The sequence below is a fragment of the Quercus robur genome, chromosome 2, assembly GCF_932294415.1.
Source record: "Quercus robur chromosome 2, dhQueRobu3.1, whole genome shotgun sequence".
NCBI lineage: Eukaryota > Viridiplantae > Streptophyta > Magnoliopsida > Fagales > Fagaceae > Quercus > Quercus robur.
Window position 1 is genome coordinate 69214146 of NC_065535.1, and position 12374 is coordinate 69226519.

General features: G+C 36.1%; 1 protein-coding gene across 1 annotated transcript; it reads left to right on the plus strand.

Annotated features, from left to right (window-relative positions):
• Window positions 1–813: 813 nt before the first annotated feature.
• On the plus strand, window positions 814–8801 carry LOC126702383 (serine/threonine-protein phosphatase 7 long form homolog). The gene is made up of 5 exons (XM_050401074.1): window positions 814–939; window positions 1540–2303; window positions 5436–5523; window positions 6180–6578; window positions 8529–8801. The coding sequence occupies exons 1-5, from the start codon at window positions 814–816 to the stop codon at window positions 8799–8801; spliced, it is 1650 nt and encodes a 549-aa protein (XP_050257031.1).
• The last annotated feature ends 3573 nt before the right edge of the window (window positions 8802–12374 follow it).

The window sequence follows — 12374 nt, forward strand, 5'->3', positions numbered from 1 at the left end:
CTCAATATTAATTTGACTATTATTAGTTGCCTCCAAAGCTGTGCTTGTGAGTGAGATGTTCATTGCAGTAGAGTCTCTAATGGAACCTTTACCTATTTCCATGTTTGTCTCCCCCTTTTTTTTGTTGAAAACACACCTCAGTAGCCACTAAGTTACAATGAACCCTTTTCAGTTCTTGCTTTATTAAATAAAATTTCTTTTAGAGTGTGATGTCAAGTACGGGAACAAGCAAAAGCAAAAGGAAGGAACTTTACACTTCGATTAAAGAAGGGAAATTCTAGTACTGATGGGTGGCAGGGCTTGTTTAGGGGTAATTGGTAATTGGGTACCTTTTAATTTTAGAGCTATGTTTTAGTGTTCTAGAATGGTGTTTTTTGTGGTGCTTAATTGATTGTTTGGTTTGCATTCTGCTTTGTTCATTTGTTGGTTTACTTTGTTTGATTTAGACATTGAATCTCACCTTGGTTGGTTGGTTAGGTTGCTTATACAATTTGCAACTATGTGTCTTTTATGTTTATGCCTTGCAGCCATGAACGTTAGGTTGTTTATATTTTAGTGTTTTACTTTAACTCTTCCTTGATATGATTAAATCGATTAAAAATCAGTGTATATAGATGCATGATGTATAATTCAGTTTAGCAATTATATGTTTTCAATTTTCTGTGAAATCTCTCTTTCACTCTGTCTCTCTGTATTTGTTTCTGTGAGTTTGTTGTAGAACATTCAATTACTTGCCTGTGTTTACTTGCAAAAGCCAAGCTTTTCTTCACTATTACTTGCTTGTGTTTACTTGCCTGTGTTTACGTGTCTAACATGATTGCATGCGTGTCAGATATGCAGCAAGTGGGAAATGTGGATCCTGGACCAACGGTTGGTACACAGTTGACGCGGCAGCCGGTTCATCGATCCACGCTGCTTTGGGAGACGCCAGCCGGTCAGGTGTGTAGTTGTACTGAACTTTGGACATGTCGAAATCATTTAATTTTATTTTTGTAGGGTTCTTTGATTCTTAGCAAATAGACGTTGGACATGGTAGAATGTTTTGGTTTACGCAGAATTGTATTTAATCCAAAGAGAAAATGGCATGAAGCATAAATAATCAAGAACATTGTATGGAGCAGAAATGTTCAAAGTCAGTACATGTCATTTAGAAGCTATAGTAATCAATAAAAAATTGAATCCGCTACTATTCTTTTTTCCAAACATGCGCACACAATTACGCGTGGCTACACATAAGACAACTAACGACCTTGATTCCTAATTCCCTACTCCATTTGACATAGTGAGGCACTTTGTTCATTCATTTCAAAACATGATGCCCATCACCTTAATGCTAATTTTAAACAATGTCATTGATGTTGAATTTGATCCTATCTGCTATTGAGGTAGAGCGAATAAGCAATTAACATTGTAACTAACGTTTTGCAAAATGTTCGGGACTAACTAGTTAGCCTACTGTTTCTTGCATATTATTATTATGTAGCATTGTTATAGTTATTTCGTGTGCACTATCCTAAGACAATGCTCTTTCGTGTGCAGGTAGTGCCAGGCGTGCTAAACTGCAGACGCCGAAGTTGCAAGTTACCCGAGCATGGGCTTGACCCACGGATTGCTCGGTACATAACTGAGGCGGGTTTTGAAGGGTTATTCAAGGTCCCAAACTTGGAAATGGATCATGCGTTGATCACAGCACTAGTTGAGCGTTGGCGTCCGGAGACGCACACATTCCACCTACCGCATGGAGAGATGAGCATCACCTTACAAGATATTGAGGTGATGCTAGGGGTTCCTGTTGATGGGTTGCCAATTACTGGGGCTGTGAAGATGGATTGGCCTACGTTGTGTCTTGAGTTATTGGGTCATCGTCCACCAGACCTGATACCGCATCCCCATGAGAACACCTCTATCCTTGCTGGGGCGAGGCTCAGATTCACGTGGCTGGATGCACTATTTAGTGGGCCCCTAGCTGCGGATGCTACTGATGAGGTAGTGCAGCAACATGCGCGCTATCACATACTCGATCGGTTGGGGACGATTTTGTTTATGGATAAGTCGGCAGACCGGGTGTCGGTGCTGCCTCTACAGTTCCTAAACCCAATCAGCAACGCGAAGAGGAACAGTTGGGGTAGTGGGGCATTAGCCTGGTTGTACAGGCACTTATGCAAGGCATCGGAGTCGAAGGCGAAGCAAATTGGTGGAGCAGTGATGTTGGTGCAGCTGTGGGCGTATTCGAGGTTCCCATTGATATGCCCTGTTATGAGGTTGCCACTACCGCCAGTGGAGGCAGGTCCCCTTGCCAATCGGTATGTCATTTGAGTAGTTTGATACAATTGTCAAGTACTATTATTTTTTTCAATAAATGTTTGGTATGATTTGTGGTGCCTACGTATATTTGTAAGACTGTGTTGCTTCTATGATTAAAGCATGCTATTTTGCGAAAGACAAATTTCTTCACCTTATGTCAATCATTATATTTGCATTATTATTATTTTGGTTAGTCTGATTCCAATTTAAATTCCAATATCTTACTACATTTAGTTAATATTAGAAATGCTAAAATGTATTGGCGATGCTAAAGCATAGTTGTTTTGGCCAATGTCCTTTTCTGCCTGGTAGTAGTTCTGAATTTGCAAGATAATTAGGGCCATAACCTAGCCAAGAGCCTTGTAGTTTAATTGGCACCTCCTAGTGTTTCCGACGTAGACATCCAAGGTTCAAATCCCCCACTCCAACTATGAAATTATCAAAAAATAAAAAATAGAATCAGGGCCATAACTTAACTTTACCCTATGCTTAACTATTTTTATATGGTAAGACGAATAAGTATATATCACACCTCTAATACAAAAGAAGATAGAAGAGATTAAATCATATACTTTCAACAAATCCCTAAGTCAAGAATCTCTCTATGTCTAGATCTTTCTAATTTTTAGTAAAATAAGTGGTGGAAACCCATAATGATGGTTGGATATCATAGATAACCTTGGGTTTTCACTTCTCAGATGGTTTGGGTTTAATATTCCTCCTTCAAATTTCAATCTAATGTATTTTTGATAATTGTGTTTAGAAATGAAGTATTGGTTTTTTGGTTTTCAAAAATCATTCATCATAGAATATACATAAATTGATATATGAGATGTACATGAGTCAAGAGCTCCTTGGCACTAATTGTAGGACTTGGCTAACCAATATGCATCACGGTGGGTTAGTAAGAGCTTAGAAATTAATTTAAATCCTCTTAGCTTTTCCATCGATGATTGTTATTCTTGGAATTCCTTTATCTCAGTCTCTAGATTGGGTGGTAGAATATTTTTCTGCCGTATGTCATTGTTGTTTAGTCTAAAGGTTAAAGACCTCATGAATTATTTGGTATCACTTTTGATGTGTAGCATAAACATTTTATGTGGATTGGTAGTTGCATACATTGCCAAGTAAATGGTTATGAAGGTAATGGAAGTTCTGGTAACTTTGATTTTTTTTTTTTTTTTGGGTTGATGGTAACTTTGATATGTTAATGAAGCTATAGGCCTATTTCAAATCAAAATTGCCTCTATTAGCTTAGGGACTGGCCTCTTGTCCTAAAAGGGTCCATGGTCATGAGATGCTTACTAATGCCATAGGTTCAATCTGCCTTTTGTAGCTTCTAATGCAGCATTTGAGGAGACAACTGCAAATAGATTTTAAACTTTGGTAGAATGAATTCAGTCCAAATAAATTTTTTTGACTACATTCTTTTGAGAAATAAATTTTGGTATCATGCTAAAACTCTTACTAGAAAGTAATTATACTAAATGAAATTATGTACGGTTATGTCATTGGAGAATTTATATTTTGTCAAAAAAATAATATAAAATAGTATTCAATGTGACAATTTCTCCAATTTCTCTATAATGATCCACAATTTCTATAATTGCTCTACTACCCGGTGAAGGACAAATACCAAACCAACCCCAACCAAATTATCCAAATCCCAACTTTATCCACCACCGTGAACGACCCATATTCCCTAATCACAAGTTGGTTTTGTGATTGTGGGGTTCCATTGTCGAATCAAAATGTTACAAATGAAAAGGGTAAAGAAAATTCAAGAAATTGAAGATACATTCACATGGAGTTAGTCACCATTTCTATCTAGTTTCCAATATGCTGTCTTCTGTCCAAAGCTGAACCCATTGAGAATACAGTAAATCAAACAGGGCAGGGAGACAATAATTCCAAATCCTGCAATTGCCTAACATAGATAGGGTACTAATGCACTACTTTACCCCTAACATCCAAATAATCACTAACCCTAGCATGTTTGTTAGCTGCAATTTGGAAAGGATCATAAACTAACGTAAACTAACCAATTAAAAGACTTGTTCCCACACCATGCATCAAGCCATATACCCTCACCATCATGCCATCCCCAATTTGAAATCTAATAAATTTATAAGACTCCCAAAACCTGCTCTTATTCTTTTCCACAGTCCCACTCCGTGTGGAAATTCTACTCCGTCTGTAGTCCACTGGGAATCTTGCTCATATTTAATTCTTAGAAGGCATCTCCACAATTGGTCATTTCCCTGAGTAAAGCACCATATTCACTTATCCAACAATGCAAAGTTGAAGGAGCTTAAATTTTTAAAGCAGACCAGAGCGGCCAGTGGACTACAGACCAGTGAACTGGGACCTAGACTGGTATGGTCCACATTAAAAAACCAAGAAAAAATTGGAAGGGCTCAAAACCAGTCAAACCGCTTCCTGGTTTTGATCAGTTTGATTAGTTTTGGCCCCTTTTTTAATTACTAAATTTTTTTATTCTCTTACAAAAGAAAACCTTGTATATTATTTTTTTGATAAGTAACAATCTAATATATATATATATATATATATATATAAATAACCCTTATATGTTAGGTTTACACATAAACTAGCCCAACATTAAAAACTAAAGAATGTCAGGCCCTTGCAAAAACTAAACAATGTATTCATGTTTGAAATTCTTGATGGAGAGGTATTTATTGAGGAGGAAGTATAGTATCCCCTTTCATTTCAATCTGGGACTTTCAATAAGTCTTTCTTACAAAACAATAAGCCCCTCATTGATTTTGACTTGTTTTTATTTTTATTTTTTTAAATTGGTAAGTTATAGGTGCACCCAATGGGAATCCAAGATTGAAAAAAAAAAAAAAGATATTAAGAATGCTTGTAGTAATAAAGGAGCCACTCTTTTTCTGTCTTTCATTCTAGAGAAGAAAAGTTCCAAATTTAGCATGATATTTTTTATTTTTTATTTTTTTGATATATAACGTTAGAACTTTTTATTAAAGAATAGGCAACCCAAGTACACTGAAAATGTACTACAGTGGCATGAATATTTGCATGATAATTATTTGGAATCTATTATTTGCATGATAACTAATGAGCATTGTTTGAAATTATATGTTTACTAGATGGAAGGGGCCGAAGAGCACGACAGAGCATGCGACACATGTGCTAGTTGCGTATCGTGCGTCACTGTCGAGTATACGGGCACACCAGGTATTCTACCGCTTCATGTCACAAGTGATACTGTTTGTTCTATCGTGCTTCACGTTGTCCACATATGATCGTCGAGTGATACTGTTTGTTCTAATTGAAGTGCAAAGAATAATATGTTAACTCATAAATCCAGCACTATAAGAAATTCTTGGAGAAGAATTACGTTTAATTTTGATTGTGAATCAATGTCTGAGAGTCTAAATTATATATCAGGATTTTCTCAAGTCACCTTCACTTTATCCGACAAACAAATCTTTGCCAAACTTAGAGATAATTAGTGGGGAACCACATTCATGCATATCATGATTCATGACCATAAATATAAAATTATTGGAAATTCAATGATACATAAAAAGTAAGCATGCATGCTATAATTGTAGACAGATTACTGATGGCAACTTATAGCTCGAGCCAATAAAGGAATACGTATACAGATAAGAAAATGTTTTCGATGACATGAAATAACAACTCTATCTAAGAAAGAACTCAAATCATACATAGGTATAAGGTGACAGCCATAATTAATAAGTAATTCTCTCCTTGATCATATTTTCTGATTCAAGCATCATAGCTTTTTATTATGTGGCTGCCACACTGGTAGCACTCTGAGCTTCTCTTATTGTTGGCAGGCATCTTATTGTTGACCATTTCTGCAGGTTGTCTGGGAGCCCTACAGCGATGTCCTAGAGTTGTTGCCCCCATATTGCACTGCCGGCCGACAAATATGGAGGGCCGATGTGCCATTGATCTATTTTTGGATAGTAAAGGATCATCATCCCGAACGTGTCTTTCGTCAGTTCGGGATGAAGCAAGTGCCACCGGATATTGTAGATACGTCCGTTCATCTCCACAAAATCTCCCTCCAAGGTAAACTAGATAAGGATTGGGTGCAAGAGCATGCTGTCTACATTGACCGATGGGCCCATAGAGAGGAACATATTGCTGATGTACCAGCATTGGATGGGGACACGACATACCTTGCTGCTTACATGGAGTCGTACCGAAAGACGACGAGACGGTACATTACACGCGACTCGGTGTATTGGGAAATCATGGTAAGGCAACAATTCGATTCTTCTTTTATGGATTGACAATATATGTGTGTTGCTGCATGCATTATGAGAATTTATTGATTCATGGAGTCATTGGATCAATATTTTGATATTCATTTTAGAGAACATTTCATTTTAGAGAACATTTTCATATTCATTAGGGTATATTTATTTATTTTTAGGTTTGACAAATTGTTTTTGAACATGCGGTAATGAGTACCAATTAGTTATGGATACTTTAAAGTACCGTCCCTAGCTAGCTTGGTGTTTTCCTCGGAAAACCCAGTCCATATCTTGCAAAAGTTGATTGAATTACACAGAATTGTAGGATTTTTTTTATCATAATGGGCTTCCTAAAAAATTTCTTGAGAGAGAGAAGAGGAAGAAAGTAACCTAATCTTTTTTCCCCCTTCTTTTGAGATAAAAATTCTACATGAACCTAATTTAAGTGTAGTAAATTTGTGGAGTGACCATCACACCAAGAGTGTGTAGTGGTAAGTTACTTGGTCATGTTAATTTACAACGAAAAATTTGGTCAAATAACAGTGAATCAAAGTTGCATTTTAAATTAGTACTCATGATAGAATTTAATAATTAATCATTGGCTTTTTCCTAGCTAGGAGCTCATTGATGTGGTTGTTGTAATATCACCCCACTTAGTTTTCCATATGAAATTTGCCCTAAAACTGAGATTGTTAGAGGCATGGTATGGTCACAAAAGTAAGCGGCCACACTATATAAGTGGAGCAGTCTCATTGAATTAGTATAACCGGGTTGGGTTTAGCACATCTATGGATTATCATAAATTTGGGTTTGGTCCATAGACAAAGAGAATATGATATTGCAACACGATTGGGATTATGGCCAGCCCTGTTCCTCATAGTTAGGGCCCAACCCATTATTGGTTAATTTACATTTATTTAGGAAAACAAATGTAATAATGATATTGTTTGTACCTCTGATTCTTTAAAAAGACTAGACAAATATTTAAAAAAGGAACTAGCCAAATACTTTATACTGCAAACTTTGTTGCACATTTTATAACATTGGGTTCCATTGCAATGTCTACTTTTACTCCAACCTATTATATATTCTTTTTACGACTTATGTTAGTAGGTCCATAGACTAGAAGGGTTCTCTTGTCTGGTACCCATTTTATACAATTCATATATTGCTCATCAAATAGAAGAAAAGTAATTAAGGGATTCTTTTTCTACAGATTTTGATATCATATAATTAGGTTATGCCAAATTCGTTATATAAAAAATACTAATCAGTGTATGACTCAGCAGTCGGTAGAATACTTAATAATCGCATAACATTGCATGATTTGCACTTTGAAATAAACTAACATAAACCTTTTCATTCACTTTTATAGTCTCATTTTAGTGGGGCAAGCATAAGATGACACAACTCTCAAGACTCAAGCAAATCCAAACTCGCATTTGATCGAACACTATAATTCTTGGTGAAAGACCATCTTATATAGTATCTTACTAAATTATTGACATGACCTTCGCCAATAATATGCAAACAAAATGTTAATGCTGTCATCAAACAAGTAAAGCCTTCTCTGGTTCCTTAAGATTGTCTTTTGTCTTGTTTCTTCATTTAGTTTTTAAAGACATTGCAATAGTGTGCGATACCTTGGAATATTGTAAAAATGATAATTGCAAGTAGGATTAGCTCTTTCAATATCTTATAGATCGCAATGCTTTTTTCACGGGTATGCATAACCCCAAATTTGGTTCGTGTTAGTCTCATTAAATATTAATAGTATATAATTTCAACGACAACCTATTTGGGGGACAATAAAAATTATATATATATAAATTATTTGTTAAAAAAAAAAAAAAAAGATAAAACAGATTTAGTGCTTTGGACTTAAAGGCCTAGTGTTGCACAACACAAAACTAAACAAAGAAGTTTTAACGGGACTCCTTTATTTCGCAGGTTGAGTCCACTGTGGAATTACTATTGCAATGCGAACCAAACTCCGCAATGTACAACCACCTGAAGAGGACGCTGGATCTTGTCGGAGAGATGAGCCGAGCGGCATTGGAGAATGCGCGTGCCACGGTGACTGAGGCGAGCACACAGGCCACAGGCCGTGGTGGGGGAGGTCGTGGGTCTAGAGGGCGTGGACACAGTGGAGGTCATGCATACAGTGGAGGTCGTGGAGGTGGTCACGAGGATGACGATGTCTTGGGTAACTTCCAACTCTAATACCTTCAATTCTTACTGACTTTAACTTCTACTACTTTCAGTTGTAATTTATTTAGAGGACATATTATAGTAGCAAAGTATATATTGTTTGGTAACATGTTTTTAGTGTTAATTTTCACTTCCTTCTCATAATTATGGTATAATTAGTAGCGTTACAATGTTCTGCAATTATCATAAAAATTAAGACTAAGCACTTTAAATATTAACCAATGGGAATAAGCACTTTTTTCTTCCAAGCGATATATATATGTATTGAAATGTAAGACATGCAAACTTGTTTCATTCATTCCTTATCAACTACAATCACAATGCTATTATCCACTTTTAACATATACACATCAATGCTAATATATTATGCTTATGTATGAAAACAAAAGTCCAGCAAAATCATTTTTTCATCGTATAAAGCACAGACCACTATGGATGCCAATGTAATTCCTTTTAAAAATATTGCTACGCGACCATGAACATAAAATTAGCATTATATGAGGAAATTCAAAGTTGTGATCACACTATGACGTTCATAAAATTAGAGTTTAAAAAATAGTAATAATAACAATGATAGAGTATAAACAAGTAAACAAAGCTGGACTTTGTAATTCAAAGGTTTTGTTTTATAAATTTTATTATTATAGTTAATTTAATATGCCAATAATGAATTAAAAACAAAGTTTTATTAGATTTTACCAACAAAACAAGGTTTATATGTAACTCGTCTAGGTGGCGTAAGTATTAGTTTTATTGGGAAGGGTTTACACTAGACAATAGTTATTGGATTCTATGAACGACATGCACTAGGTGCGGGTCAAGCGATTGCTTACGCATTTGGCCCTTGTCTGATGTTGGGTTTGCACTTTACAATAGGGTTTACACCGTATTCACTTGGCCCTTGGTTACACTTCACATTTTGAATCTTCTGTTAGAAACAATGTTTTATTGTTATTGTATCATCTTTGTAACTGCTATGTGTTTTCAAGTCTGCTCTACCTTTGTTTTTGGACTTTGTTGTCTTCCATTCTCAGTTGAATGAATACAGAGTGTTGAAATAAAGAAAAAACAAAAAAACAAAAACAGTGAAAACTGATTTTTATGAACATTTTGTAATAATTGATAGTGGAAGTAATATTTCTCCAGTCTCAGTTAGAAAATTTTTCCATCCTAAAACGCCAACTTCATTTCTTAAATGTTATTGTTAAAGTTGAAATAATTATTGTATGAAAAAATTGGCTTTTGCCCCTTTCAAAAAAACAATCTAGCATTTTACCGTATTTTCCAAATTAATTAGGAAATGCCCCTCTGTTTAAAGTCGATTTTCTGAAAATCAAGTTAAGCTCTATAGTGAAGTTTTTTAGGATTCTATAGTGACGTTTTAAGGACCTATAGTGGCGTTTTGTAATCCGATTTCCATGAAGTCGAGTTATAGGTAACAAAAAGAGAAAAAAATTGCATGTAACTCGACTTCATGGAGATTGGATTATAAAATGCCACTATAGTTCCTTAAAACGTCACTATAGGATCCTTAAAAATGTTACTATAGGGCTTAACTTTGTTTTAGAGAAAATCGAGTTTAAAAAGAGGGGTATTTCCCTAATTAATTTGGGAAAGACGGCAAAATGCTAAATTGTTTTTTTGGAATGGGCATTTGCCCATTTTCTCTAGCTTGGGGCAAAATATGATACTGTCATTGCAAATGGAAAAGCATTCAATCAGAATACAGAGTAAGAACATTGGACCGAAAAAGAAAGCAACCATGAGGCTTCATTTTGTATGATTGGTTGTGTGCATGTGAGTGTGTATATGAGAGGTCTCATGCACCCAAATTAAGCGAGTTTAAAGGGTCAAATGCCATTGAATCATATCTAGGCTGCAAATAGTAAGACATTTTATGACTCAATCCCTTGTGGTTATCTTAATAAATGCAACTGTTTTTCTGCAGATGATGAGGCGTTAGAGGGCGACTGGGGCACGTACATGGATGGTGTCGGGTCATCGCGATGCACGTCTGACGCTGCTGCCCAACCATCCCACCCCCCTGGCCATGAGAATAGTGCAGAACACACATCTTATGCCCAAGCTGGCCCTCGGTCCCCACCACCCACTCGCCTGTCTCCCCCATTGTTTGCCGACTCTGCCCACGACGGTGGCTGTATATTTGTACCCACCCCTGGCCTACCGACACCACCTGTAGTTCAAGCTGAGCCCACCCAGGACCCTTCACTTCCTAACCCTGACAAACCGGCTGCACAGATCGAACAGATACAGGGTGAGAATATAGTGCCGGTACATGGGTTGCGAAGATCACTCCGCACTGACATACATCCCCCTGGTTGTGGGACCGGTGACGGTAAATAACATGATTTATGGAAACATGGAAGCTATCCATAGACTGCGCATAATTATAAAGGACATAAAAAACTCATAAAGGAATTATTACTATGTCATTATATGTCCTAGTCTTCTATTTTCATAATGATAAAGTAATTATTTGCATAGCTAGGAAGGCATCTTTCTTAACTGCTACATGTTCATCAGATTGTTCAGATTAACAATCTTGTGCTTAGTTTGCATTATATTTTATTATTTAGGCAGTGCACCTCCATGCTATGTACACTGTATATCATTTACCTTAATAGAATGTCACAGGACTTGCATATGATGTTGTGTGCTTTAAGTGATGATCATACTCAGATCAAACATTTTCTGATAATTAAATTAAGCATAGGGAATGTGTGCATTCAAGTAATGTGTGATCCCTTTGAATTTCAGGTAAGACGAGACCGGCGAAGGCAATTGTGAGGAAACGAAAAGATCGTTGAGCCGTTGATGATGTGGAGCTTATGGGGGTAAAACCTTGCCCAATATCTGGACTTTTTAATTTATTTTAGTTTTTGAGGTTCAATTTCGATAATTACAATTCACAACCAAAAAAAAAAAAAAAAGAGAAAATAAATGTCCTCATTATTAGACAGTTGGGATATATGGCATGACTTAGGTGTGCGTAAACGTTAAGGATTTTTGTATAGTTTAAACTTATATTGTCATTTAGTTGTTGGTTTTTGTTTTTTATTTATTGATTCATATTTGGTGGCATATTTTGCAGGCTTCAGTGGTTCCTACTATTGATATTAAAAGAAACCTGACCACAATTTGTTTTTTTCTTTGTTTTTTGCACAGTAGTTGGACGATGTGTTATTGTTCATGTAACAGCTAGCAGATAAAACTTTGACAACATTTTTTGGACATAAAAGACTGACAGATTTTTGGAGAGCATACATGACAGCAGATTTTTGGAGGGCATATATGTTAACAGCTGATTTTTTGGATATGTTAGACACAGCTTTTGGAACATATTTTGTAAATGAACCTACTTAAGCATGTTTATGACGTACATGAATATTTGAGTCAGCTTCAAGTTAGGTACCAATTATACCAATTATATTTGCAAAGGGTGGATATTTTCATGTGCGATGGAAAAGTTCATTTCTAGATTTTTGTATCTATGTATCTGCATATTTGAACAAAGGCAGCTTTAGACGAATGCAATATAGTGATGATGGATGGAGATCCCACAAC